Source organism: Oculina patagonica, chromosome 6, assembly GCF_052425735.1.
Source record: "Oculina patagonica isolate OP01 chromosome 6, crgOcupat, whole genome shotgun sequence".
Taxonomy (NCBI): Eukaryota; Metazoa; Cnidaria; class Anthozoa; order Scleractinia; family Oculinidae; genus Oculina; species Oculina patagonica.
The window spans coordinates 7,916,394-7,927,981 of record NC_135763.1 but is presented as its reverse complement, the minus strand read 5'-3'; the positions used below and the strand labels follow the sequence as shown (position 1 = coordinate 7,927,981).

Here is an 11,588-nt window from a genome sequence, read left to right as displayed (position 1 = left end):
TTGAAAATGCTACCAGCTTGGTAGCCACGCTTTACTTTGAAGTCACGGATTTTACCCCGAATACCGCCGACCATTCAACGAAAATTGCCGAGAGCGAACGATTATCATCGGTTTTTAACATGGCGGACGGCGAAGGACATCTGAAGGTACGTAGGAAGAAAGAATCGTAAGAAAAATGGTTCAATACGGGGGAAATGGAATTCAGTTTGATTTAAAAGCTCGTCGAATTAGAAAGGTGCCATCATAGACTTTATAAGCGTATCAATCGGACATGTACAGCACTGATTGGGCCAAGTGTAAAATAATATTAAAGAAAAACAAAACAAACAACACATGCAACAGTACTTAGTTCTGTTTACAGCGCATTAAAGCTTAAACAGGCTCGGAGTAAGCAGTTTATTGTAAAGTAAGATTAACATTTTATGAAAATAACTGTAGGCAGCCATAAGGCATCTTTTGGTCGTCATTACAGTCCATCAGCATAAACAGAGATTCTGATCTGTCAAGTACAAGTTAGCAGGACGTAACATGTCGATAATTTCGGTCGATATCGATCGTGTCGATCACAACTTCATCGACAGATTCGGGTCGAGTCGATCACAACGTGTCGACGTCGAGCGACGAACACGAGTGGTGGGAGACAGAACGTCCCCCACACTGGCCGAGAACGCCGTCGAACTGTCGTTCGTGATGACGACAACCAAACCCTGACGCGGAGATTGACACGCTAAGAGCATAACGAGCCTGGGTGCTTTCCATATTAAGCCAATTTCGGAAATGGAAAGGTCCGTTTCGGCTCGAAGTGACCGGAATATTCACAACCACCACTGGAAGTAGTCTACTTTGACTGGTCAGACCAGTCAGGCCGAAATTTACTGTTCCATTTTGACAAACTGGTTAGTTGTCTTAGTTTAGTTCAGTAGCTTCTCACAGATTCTGGGAACTGGGGAAAGGAATGCAAAATGGAAAGGACCATTCCTCTCGGTTGGCCTGGATAATCAGAAAATGTCGTTCCATTTTACAACAGTCAGTTCCAGTTGGTCCGACCGGTCGCACTTTGAAAATGGAAAGCACCCGAGGCCTTAGCTTCCCTTAATTCCAAGGGGTTTTGGCGACAGGCGGCATTGCTCCAAAATGTGGCGACAATATAATCTTGTTCCTAAACACAGACAGTCAACAGAAACTGACAGAAAAGGGGCGACAATTTGCGACAGCAACAATCCATTTTAAGTTTTGACAAAGCGACAACTTAATAATTATGTGGTTGATCTTCTATTAAAAAAAGGAAATACTAGCACTTTAAATTTAAAAAAATACAGCAACGCAAATATTTAGTACCATAGTGTACAGTGACATAAGCAACGTACCGCTGACCGTTACAAACACTAGCCAGATCCACAGACCTCAAAGTAAGGACTGCCTTGTACGGCCAGCATATAGTATACAACACAAAAGCACTGCTTGGTAACTTTTATTTGAATGGTCACATGCATATGTATAGGAGTTTCATCCACAGAGTTTAAAGTTAAAAACATCTTTCACAACAAAATAAACAGTACTAATAGCTGCTCAATAGCTTTCATTTGATTGGTCACACAATAGGTTTTCATCCACAGACTTAAAAGTTAGAACCACCTTGTGCAGCATACTAAACAGTACCACATGAAAGTACTGCTCAATAGCCTTTATTTGAATGGTCACACACTAGGGTTTCATCCACAGATGTAAAATTTGAATCCATAAAAATATTAATTGTTTGGTGTTTTTTTTTTCAATTTCCTAGTTAAAATGAGTGGAGGACTAGCACCAAGCAAGTCTACAGTTTATGTGGGAAATTTACCATACTCTCTCACGAACAATGACTTACACAAGGTAGTAAATTATGTACATTACTTGCTTAAATATTTGTTATTGTACAGCCATATATAGTCTCAAGATGCAGTCTCCTACAGTATTGTGAAAAGTGCCAGCGCTTCGTTCTCTCCCCCCGCCCCCTCGCATTCCCACCGCTCGCTGCAATTCTGACTCTCCCTCTCAACTCCCCGTCCGACCGAGTTCGCGACACCGCACACCGACCCAGTTCACGCATCGACCCCGCGGTCCTCGAGAGATCGTGCGCACCACGACGACGTCAACGTCAACACATACTGTATGTGGCTATTATTTGGGTGTAGGAGGCACAATGCCCCTTGACCCAAATAGTGGCTGTAAAAAAGGGTATGAAGATGTAAATTTTGAACCACACAATTTACATGTACAGTGTGCATTTCAGATTTTAGTTATTAAAATTTTTTGAAACTGTTTTCTTTTGTTAACAGATATTTGAGAAGTATGGAAAAGTTGTAAAGTAAGTTGACAGTGTATAAATTTTTAAACATGTGCTTTGATTAGTATAATTTGAGAGAATCATTGCAATGCACGTTGAAAGGTGTACAGTTACCAATGTGCCTGACTTGTCCCCAGTCATCATTTCAGTCCTTCTTGAGTCCAGGAGGACTGGATCAAACTGAACACAGAGGGGATCACTGAGAGATTCACCCCTTGCGCTCCCCTGCTGCACTTCTCATATTGTTTAGGTTTTCAGTGATCTGCAAGCTCTGAAATTCAATACGTTTTTTGCTGCCGTCAATCGTCTTAGCGGATCTCTCGGGAAACAGAAGTTCACTAACCGGGTCAAAGGGCATGTCCGCCGTGGGGTCATCCATTTCTTGTTTCTGGTTTTGGTTTGTTGGCTGTTGCCTTTAGATTGAGGGTGCGTCTACTTACTGGACATATATGAGACTAGAGATGACTGGGGACAGTTGCCATGTGTTCTCTTTGGTCTTTGTCCTCTCCTTTTGTTTGTGTGTGTTGACGTGTGGGACAGGATGTTCAGTTAATCTCCCCAGGGTTTGGTCTGTGACGCTCCCTGTCCACTGTTGGTCAACTGTTGGCCGACGGTCACCAACAGACTACTGACAGTTTCTCAACAGAATTTTACTTCCCTTTATGGGTAACTGACACGACAATAGCAGATACATTTAATCCTTCATAGTATCATCTACTTACTGATCTCATCCAAAAAATATTTGACTGCTCACGGATATTTTTCTTTTTCTTGTAAGGGTAACAATTCTCAAAGACAAGGAGACTAGAGAGAGTAAAGGAGTGGCGTTTGTTTTGTTCTTGGATCGGCAGACAGCACAAAAAGCAGTTGCAGCAGTCAACAAGAAACAGGTATTCAATATTATAAACTGGACACAACACCCTGTGTTAACTTTACGAAAATTTAATCGGCCAATTCTGTCTCTAGAGTTTGTCGTTCATAATCCGTCATAATTTTTCTCTTTTGAAACCATCCTTAATTTGTTGATTTGTAGTTTATTATTACTACTTTGGTGTTTTTCTTCCTTAAAAAAAAACACATTTATTTTGATGTTTCCTTCAATTTGAGAGTAATTTTGTAACAAAACTCCTTTATAATTCTGAAATTAGCTGTGAGATAGTTGATAGATAGTTTACTTCATATACAGTTACCTAAATGAATGCAACCTGAACGTTAAACTTAATACTGTCATATCAGTACACACACTCACTCACTCATCCTCTCCCCGGCACATAAGGCCAAGGATAGATTAAATAATAAGAATATGAAAGATACATTAACTCATTACATAATTAATAACATAAAGACCAGATCTATAAAAGCGATGAATACTTGAAATATTAAATTCTTAAAGTGCAATAATTCGATACTTGTTCAAATTCTATTTTAGAATATTATTGTAAGTTCCAAAATCGAAGCTGAAATATCGTAGATTGCGTTAGAAACGGTAAAACTATTCTACAAGGGTAACAATCTGAAGCTTTAAACAGCTCTAAGCGGTTTCTGGACTGAATCAGATCAACTTCAAAGAAAGAGACAGGTTAATCACCAATAAACTCTTTGAGCAAACAAAATTTACAGTCTAAATATGGAGTGCCTAATTAGCGGTAGTTTTCAGTACACGCGTATTGGAAGCTTCTGGTTTCAAACTAAACCTCTTTCCGGTTTCCTGCTGTAATCAGATGATGGTGTCCCTGGCTGAGTGGCTGTTAACTCAAAATCGATGCCACCTATTTGTGATATTGTTTTAAAGTTTCTAAGTAAACTCTTCTCTTTTCTCAGATGTTTGGCCGTACTATAAAATGCACCATCGCAAATGACAATGGACGCGCCACAGAGTTCATCCGACGAAAAAACTACCCGGACAAATCGCAATGTTATGAATGTGGGGTGAGTAAGAATTGACTGCGAAGGTTTGTTCTTATTTATAAACATTTATTATAAATCTTTAAAATCTTAAATCGACGCCCAGTTTTAATATGCTAGGAGATTAAAGGATAAGTCTAAATACCAGCTGATTGTGTATAAAAGACACTCACATGTATCTTTAAAATCTTTATTAAATCGTCGCCCAATTGCAATATGCCAGGAGATTAAAAGATAAGTCTGAATACCAGCATATTGTGATAAAAGATATTAAGTGCCACAGCTTTGATTTTATCTTTGGATAAAAAAAAAAAACGAACAAGGCATTCACAATTGAAAAAAACTGCTTTTCAGTTTACAGGGCTTATATAGACGCTAATAGGTAAAAAACGATAGAAAAACATGAGACTTTAAAAGTTCAATGCCTAGAAACCCGTTTAGTCCATAAAGCGCATTAAAATGAAGCGTTTAGAAATTTGCACCGGCTAAGCTTTACGTATTCTTCAAATAGTACAAGCAGCAATATTTTTGCATCACTGATTTTTACATTTTTGCAGATATTAATCAAAAGCTTATGATGTTGAAAGAAAAATTTGTTTTTTCTGCTTTTAAAGTATTTTTTGGCCGCCATATTTATGCCGGGGGCTATATACAGAGAACATTGTTTTTCCAGTAACTTGATTATATAGACAAATACCGTTAGCTCTACTGCCACGAAAAATGATAGCACTTGATACAAAGATGGAATCTTTGACATCCTTATTAAGATCTTGAACCCACGACCTCCATTGCTAACAGATTTGACTTTGAATGCTTGCTCTACGTACTGGCTGAGGTACGAGATTAATCTCGTGTAAACAAGGTTGCGCTATGAGACCAGATAGGAGTTGAATATCGTATGTCGCGGCAGTTAAAATAGACAAGTTGTATCAATGATAGAAACGATTAGTAAAAAATAATCTAGGCGCTATTAAATGCGCTAAGTTCCTGTCTATTCCTTCGGAGCTCAGAGTTATGGTATGGAAATAAAAATAAGATGAGTTTAGTAATGATAAAACCGACTGACGTTTAAGTTAAAGATCTTAAAATTGTGACAAAAACGGGAGAAAGTTTGGAAACAAAATGAAAGTGAGACGGATATTATTTAGGAACCGATACAGACGGGTTATTCTGATCGCTGTCCAGATAAGAAATGCACCCAGTTCAAAAGAGTCCAACATTTTAAAATATTTAATCTCGTTTCTTGCACGTCCGTTTTGCGACTACTTAAAAATTCTTGTCTCCTTCATTTTTCTTTGGCTACAATGAACAGCTTTATCGCTCGGTGTTTGAAAATAGTAGAACGGCTAATGCTCTGATAGAAAACTACATTTTATTGCCACTGTTAATCTAGAACAGTTTCTTTCTTAAGAAAGTATCCTTTTTCGAAAATATGAATGATTGTAAGTGATTTATCTACCACGTAACGCGCAAAAACTCGTTATAAAGAGTTTAAGCGTCCACATCGAATTTGAATTTGAAGTGTTGGGTTTTAAAAGGGTGTAGGGAGAAAACTGGAGAACCCAGAAAAAAAAAAAAACCCTCGGAGCAAGGACGAGAACAACAGTCGGAACTCCTGTAATACCGGGCCCAGGACTCGAACCTGGGCCACGTTGCTGGAAGCCGAGCGCTCTTACTACTTCACCACCTCCGCTACTCCATCTTGCACGTCTGTGCACGTGTGTATTGTAGCTCTGTGATTGGCTGAAAAAAAAAAAAACCGTGCAACAAGCTGTAACCAATCAGAGTGAAGAAACTGTTTTTTTTTTTCGGTCAATAAGGTGCAAAATGTAATCAAACGTGATTTTGCTCACGCGACTTTTCCCGCGCTTGCTAGTGGTTACTACATGTTATATGGATTGGTTTGCTTTGTGTTCTCATTCGCGCTGTAAACACTTTGGATTTCCACTGACGCGTAATTTTTAACGTGCGTTTCGTGCGTGAGAAATCAGAGCTCTAGGAACGCACTTGGGAGTCGCTGTGGTCTAATGGTTAGTGCGCTGGATCCCGGATCGAGCAGTCCGGGCTCGAGTGATGACTGAGTCCAGGGCTGTGCTCTAAGGGTGCCCGGGTGCCTCTGGCGACTACTTTTGTCTTTGGGCGACCAGATAATCTTATTGCTTTCATATAGCTTACTGGGCACCCTGGATCTCATATGAACCTTTCGGCTCCTTGTAATTCTTCTTAGAGCACAGCCTTGGAGTCATTGCGTTGTGTTTTTGAGCAAAACACTTTACTCTCACAGTGCCTCTCTTCACTCAGGAGTATAAATAAGTATTAAGGTCGATTTCCACTGACGCGCAATTTTTAACGTGCGTTTACGTGCGTGAAAAAAAATAAGAGACAATGAACATACCTTTACCTATGAACGGCTTGCGTACACGATTACGCGAGTCGTTGATACATTGTCTCTATTTTATTTATTTTTTTTCACGTTAGTTAACGCACGTAAAAAATTACGCGTCAGTGGAAATCTAGCATTAGCGTGCTGTTGCGGTTCAGGTTATTATACCTGAGCTGAGCTAGCATACATCCGAGGGGAGTTGATATACTCCAAGGACCGACTTTGACTTCACCTAGTATCCTGAACTTATCGACTCACCTTGAATGGTTTCATGGTTTCTTTGTTAATTAAGGAATATGGCCATTTGAGTTACGAGTGTCCGAAGAATATGCTTGGCGAGAGAGAACCTCCTCCAAAGAAACAAAGAAAGAGGAAGAAACAAGATGAACGGTGAGGCATTCTATTCATTGTTTGTTTTGTCCATTCACCATTAACGAAGCTATTTAATGCCTGCACCCTCATATACCGCGAGTACTTTGGAGGCACTCGTGACTCGTAGGAAAGAAACTTTAAAAAAAGTTCAGGAGCTAGTGTTTAAAGCGCTGGACTTGAAATTTAGACGTCGCGAGTTCAAATGCTCCTTTACTCTGACCATCAGCTGGATTAAGCCTGGTTTTCACTAGCGACGCAAGCACAAGCGCAAGCATAACAGCTCTTGTTTCATAGTGAAAACGGCTTCGACGCAAGCAAAGCACAAGCGCAGCACAACACAGGATCAAATCCATTCTGCTCGTGTGTGACGACATCGTGCACACATGTTTACATCTGCCGTGTCTGTCATGCCTCGTTCCAGCATACAGTCCGGCCCGTGATTGATAAACGTTTTCCGAGGTTGTTCGGAGGAGTGTAGACGAAAAAACAAAAAGGCACAAGCGTGGACTCGAGTAGCTAAAGAAATGGAGATGAATGCTTTCTTTAAAGATACCGTAGAATTCCGGTTATGCCCGGGCTCCTTCGTGGGTTTTGGGTGGGCTGCGGGGGGCTTTCCGGGGGGCTTTGCGGTGACGTTCCGGCCACGGGGTGTTGTGGTCGTTTTGTCACAGCACATTTGCTCTTCGTCTGTCATCTGTGGGGGGCTTTTCCGGGGGGCTTCCGGTGTTTGTTCCGGTGTGGGCCTTACGGGGGGGGGGCTTCCGGTTCTCGGTATCTATAACCCCAAATGGTTCGTTTTCCTCCTTTATTGTAGTCGCTTTCGCTTTCTTCGTCATGATCACAAGAGTAAAGGAGACAACAACACTCGACGCCTGAGAGTTTTTGCCGCAATATTTGCCGAGAGAACGAAGTCGAGAACGGCGCCTTCTAACTAGTAAACATCGAATTCTAATGATAATGTGTTCGTGCTTATGTCGACGTTCGTTTTCACTTGGCACAAACTACTTATGCTTGCGTTTGTGTTTGTGCTTGTGCTTGCGTCGCTAGTGAAAACCAGGCTTTGGTATTTATTTTAAAAAAAATTACGTATAATTGTTATTTCTGAAAATACCTGGCAAGAGATTTTACTTAACGGAAAAACTATGAGATGTACGTTTGCTAGAAACCATTTGTTTTCAGTTTTTCATGCATTCTGTCTGCGTTTTTGTGTCGGTCTTACAAAAAAAATGTAAATTTAAAATTTTGAAAATATCAATCTTCGCATGCTTAAATATGGTCAATGTACTATGCTCAAAGGTTTCGTAGATTTACACTATATTTGATTCACATTATGTTTATATGGTTAGAAAAGTTAGCGCATTGCCAAATAAATGACCCTCAGGTCCCCAGGGGCCTCGATTGCCTTCTTATAAATCATTAATTCAGGTTTTCTGCCTTCTTTGGCCAAGTTCCGCGTTGCGGTAAGGTACGTCTTAAATTTTCATCCACACACCTTGCGGTGTGAATGACTTACTGTTTTTTTTTTTTTTACGCGAAGAAAGGGAATGGCATGGTTAGGTTTACTATTGATCACAGTCAGTATAGAAAGAAAGTCCTGCCCGATAGCCAGGGCCTAGTGAATTAAGGCCACTGAGAAAGGCCTCCGAGCTGGCACACAATGGTCCCAACTTGCAGTTTAATGTTGTTATGTCATTTTGTTGCAGATATGATGATGATGATGAACAAGATGAAGAGGAAGAAGATGGCGGTGAAGACCCGTATGAGTTCAGTCTGAGTGCTGTCATTGACGAGTGCGCTCGAATGGCTTCCCAAGACGATCCAACCAATCCTGGCACGTCGTCAAGTGGAGGCAGTAACGCAAAAAAGCGAAAAATTGTACAGAGTTCGTATTTTAGTGACGAAGAGGACGAGGATTAGAAACTGCTGTTTTCCCAGCTCCTTACCAGCCACGCCTTTGGAAGGAAACTAAGTACGACCCCGATTCGTGAATGGCGTTCGGATACAATATAAATTACAGTGGTTAAAATGTATCCTGTTCGCAAAGTCACAGGGATCCTACTCTCCCAAAAAACAAGGAAAACAATTTGTGCAATGTCAGGAAAATGCAAAAGATCAAATCATGGAATTCAGTTTACTTTCAGTTGCCTCCAACTTGAGTAAGCGTTTGTTTGAATATAACTCTGTAGTGCTCATACAAGAGCCCGAAACCTGTAGCATATCGTATTATATAATTGTGCTCATTTGTATTTGCAAAAAGGCATTTACTGAAATTGTTGTTTTAGGACTGCATTCCTGATATCTCGACGGGTCTTTGTATAATCAAAAGAAAAAAAGTGGATTTCCATTTTAACGAAACATCATATTGGTTATTTTAATAACTTGCCTTGGTTTTATGCAGTAAAACCTCCCTAGTTTCAAGATAGTCTACTATCTGTAGCTTGGAGCGTGTTCACACCACAAAATCATTCCCAAATTGGTAAAAGGCGCCCACAAAATAGGAATGGCAAGCGTCTATTCACGAACCCCCCCCCCCCCCCCCCCCAATGCCCCCCTCCTAGTATTACAAGATAGAGAATCCACTGGACGTATTGTGATCTTTTCGAATGACTAGACCTTAATTTCCATTATTTTGGCTCCAATTTCTCGATACAGTCCAGACGTCTTGGCTCGTCGGAAAAGGCATAATTTCATCAGGCTGGAATTCTGCCGGATCACTAAAACTATGAAGACCGCTCGAGGCGGTCAGATTCCTTTGTCTCAAAGTAAACTTGTTCCTTTTGTCTCAAAAAGTTCTTTTTTCCTTCGTTTTGCGTCGCGTTAATTTCCTTCATGTTACCCCCTCTTTCGCGTTAAATTCCTTTACCATATCAAGAGAGGATAAGATCCTCTCTTGACCATATTTACTTGAATAAGCGCCGCCCCCGAATAATATATAATAATATATATATTACGGAGTAGTTTTTTCTTCAATTCGCGTTAATTTAAGTTGCGTTAATTTCAAATACCTTAACTAACACAAGCGTTAATTTCCTATAAGTCCTATAATAAGGTATTTATCACGATGCACATTTAGCTACATTTCATGAAAACAAAAACGAGTTTATGAATTTGGAACGTTCCCAGTAGTCTTTCTCAGTTTCTGGCCTACTTGGCATGCTTCATATTTATACCAAGACCAAATACAAGAGCCTTTATCATTCTGCAGCATTCGCTGGTCGTCTATCGTTCATCACATTACGGTATATCAAAGTTGTTGCATCACCGCTGCTTACTGCCCGGCTTCGAAATCTTCAAGGTCGTGTTTTCTTGTCAATTCCTTGAGGCCAAGAAAACGAGACAACTTGCTTTAATTTTTTAGCGCGCGAACCATGTCCACGGCTTCTAGGTAAAAGCTACCAATCATAACGCCGGCAATAGCAGCCGTTGTGCAAGTGCGTGCCCAGCGTAAATTCGGGATGTTATGTGAAAGTACATGGACAAGGTAAATTATTAACGAAACGTGACACTCTAGCGTCCTGCTGTTAAAAATTTAGTATAAAAACGTACATTTCTGACATTTGTTTATCGAAAAAAGTCTTACAATGTTATTAGTTTACAAAAGGTTTTGTGGGATATTAAGGACAACTTGGTCTTTTGTCAGTTGTCAGTAAAACCCACTACAAATGTCAGTTGTCAGTTAAAATTTGGCCATTTGTCAGTTGTCAGTTAATCCCATCCAGACCCTCTTTCCACAAGTTATTCGGCAACTTTTTGGCAACTTTTCATATTTGAGCTATTTCCAGCCCGAAGATTATTTGGGTGTTGTTCAAAGGCCATACGAACGTTTCCGAAGACTTTCGAAGTTTGCCGAAGAATTTCGAGAAAACTCTGAAAACGTTTCAACTTTCGGCTCATTAAAAACCAGGCATAACTAATCGATGATCAATGAATCAATGTTCATGGTTCGTGGGTATCGTGATGTCGTGCGGATCTGGTCGTGAGTATCGCCCAAACATTTGTGGCCTCCTCGACATCGACTTTGTTTGTCCTTGGTTTGTCATCGACATCGTCTTCACATCCACAAAAACTCCTGCTACCACCTCCTAAATCACCTTCACTAACGTGCTACAGATGACAATTTTCCCTCTTTTTTATACAACAATACAGAAACCACCAGTCTAACTCAGTACGAGGTGACTACGTGGTTATAGATTTTGTTCGGTGGATGTTTGTCAGCACCTTCGCGGCTGGGCGCCGTCCACTCACGACCGAACAGCTCACACTCTTCCCTTTTCCCTACATGTCTTTAGATTGTGCGTGCGCTTGAGTATGAAATACTTTACAGTTCCGGTTTTCTCATGAGACTATGTGAGTATCATCATCATACTATCGATCATCGATGTTCGTGCATCGTGACTATCGAGACCAAAAATGTGGCCTATCGATAGTCATGTACTCATATCATCGGCATATCATGTTCCTGATACCCATCGATTCTCATTGATTACTCATTGATTTTTTGTCTTGATGTCATCGATTAGTATGCCTGGATTACAGTGCGGCTACTGTAACCGGGGTCACCCAGACGAAGTTAGCTTCAGCCAATGAAATGTCGAGTACAGA

General features: G+C 40.5%; 1 protein-coding gene and 1 long non-coding RNA gene across 3 annotated transcripts in view; both read left to right on the top strand.

Annotated features, from left to right (window-relative positions):
• Positions 1-11,588, top strand: part of LOC144658517 (uncharacterized) — a 108,499-nt gene that overhangs the window by 49,688 nt on the left and 47,223 nt on the right. The gene's annotated exons all lie outside the window — the stretch shown is intronic.
• Positions 128-10,523, top strand: LOC144658500 (zinc finger CCHC-type and RNA-binding motif-containing protein 1-like). Of its 2 annotated transcripts, none has more exons than XM_078518929.1 (7): positions 128-146; positions 1,784-1,872; positions 2,319-2,347; positions 3,105-3,216; positions 4,148-4,255; positions 6,907-7,004; positions 8,690-9,322. In XM_078518929.1, exons 2-7 carry the CDS (start codon positions 1,789-1,791, stop codon positions 8,901-8,903), a joined length of 645 nt encoding a protein of 214 aa, XP_078375055.1. In that variant the 5' UTR covers positions 128-146; positions 1,784-1,788; the 3' UTR covers positions 8,904-9,322. The 2 variants fall into 2 exon arrangements, with proteins under 2 accessions (XP_078375055.1, XP_078375056.1); XM_078518930.1 differs by having other exon boundaries at positions 136-235; positions 8,690-10,523.

What these genes read in the sequence shown, in the direction of transcription:
- LOC144658500 (XM_078518930.1), top strand. Translation starts at nt 1,789, where the DNA reads ATGAGTGGAGGACTAGCACCAAGCAAGTCTACAGTTTATGTGGGAAAT. An exon ending in CGAACAATGACTTACACAAG is followed by an intron (nt 1,873 to 2,318) that starts GTAGTAAATTAT and finishes TTTTGTTAACAG; the next exon opens with ATATTTGAGAAGTATGGAAA. An exon ending in AAGTATGGAAAAGTTGTAAA is followed by an intron (nt 2,348 to 3,104) that starts GTAAGTTGACAG and finishes TTTTCTTGTAAG; the next exon opens with GGTAACAATTCTCAAAGACA.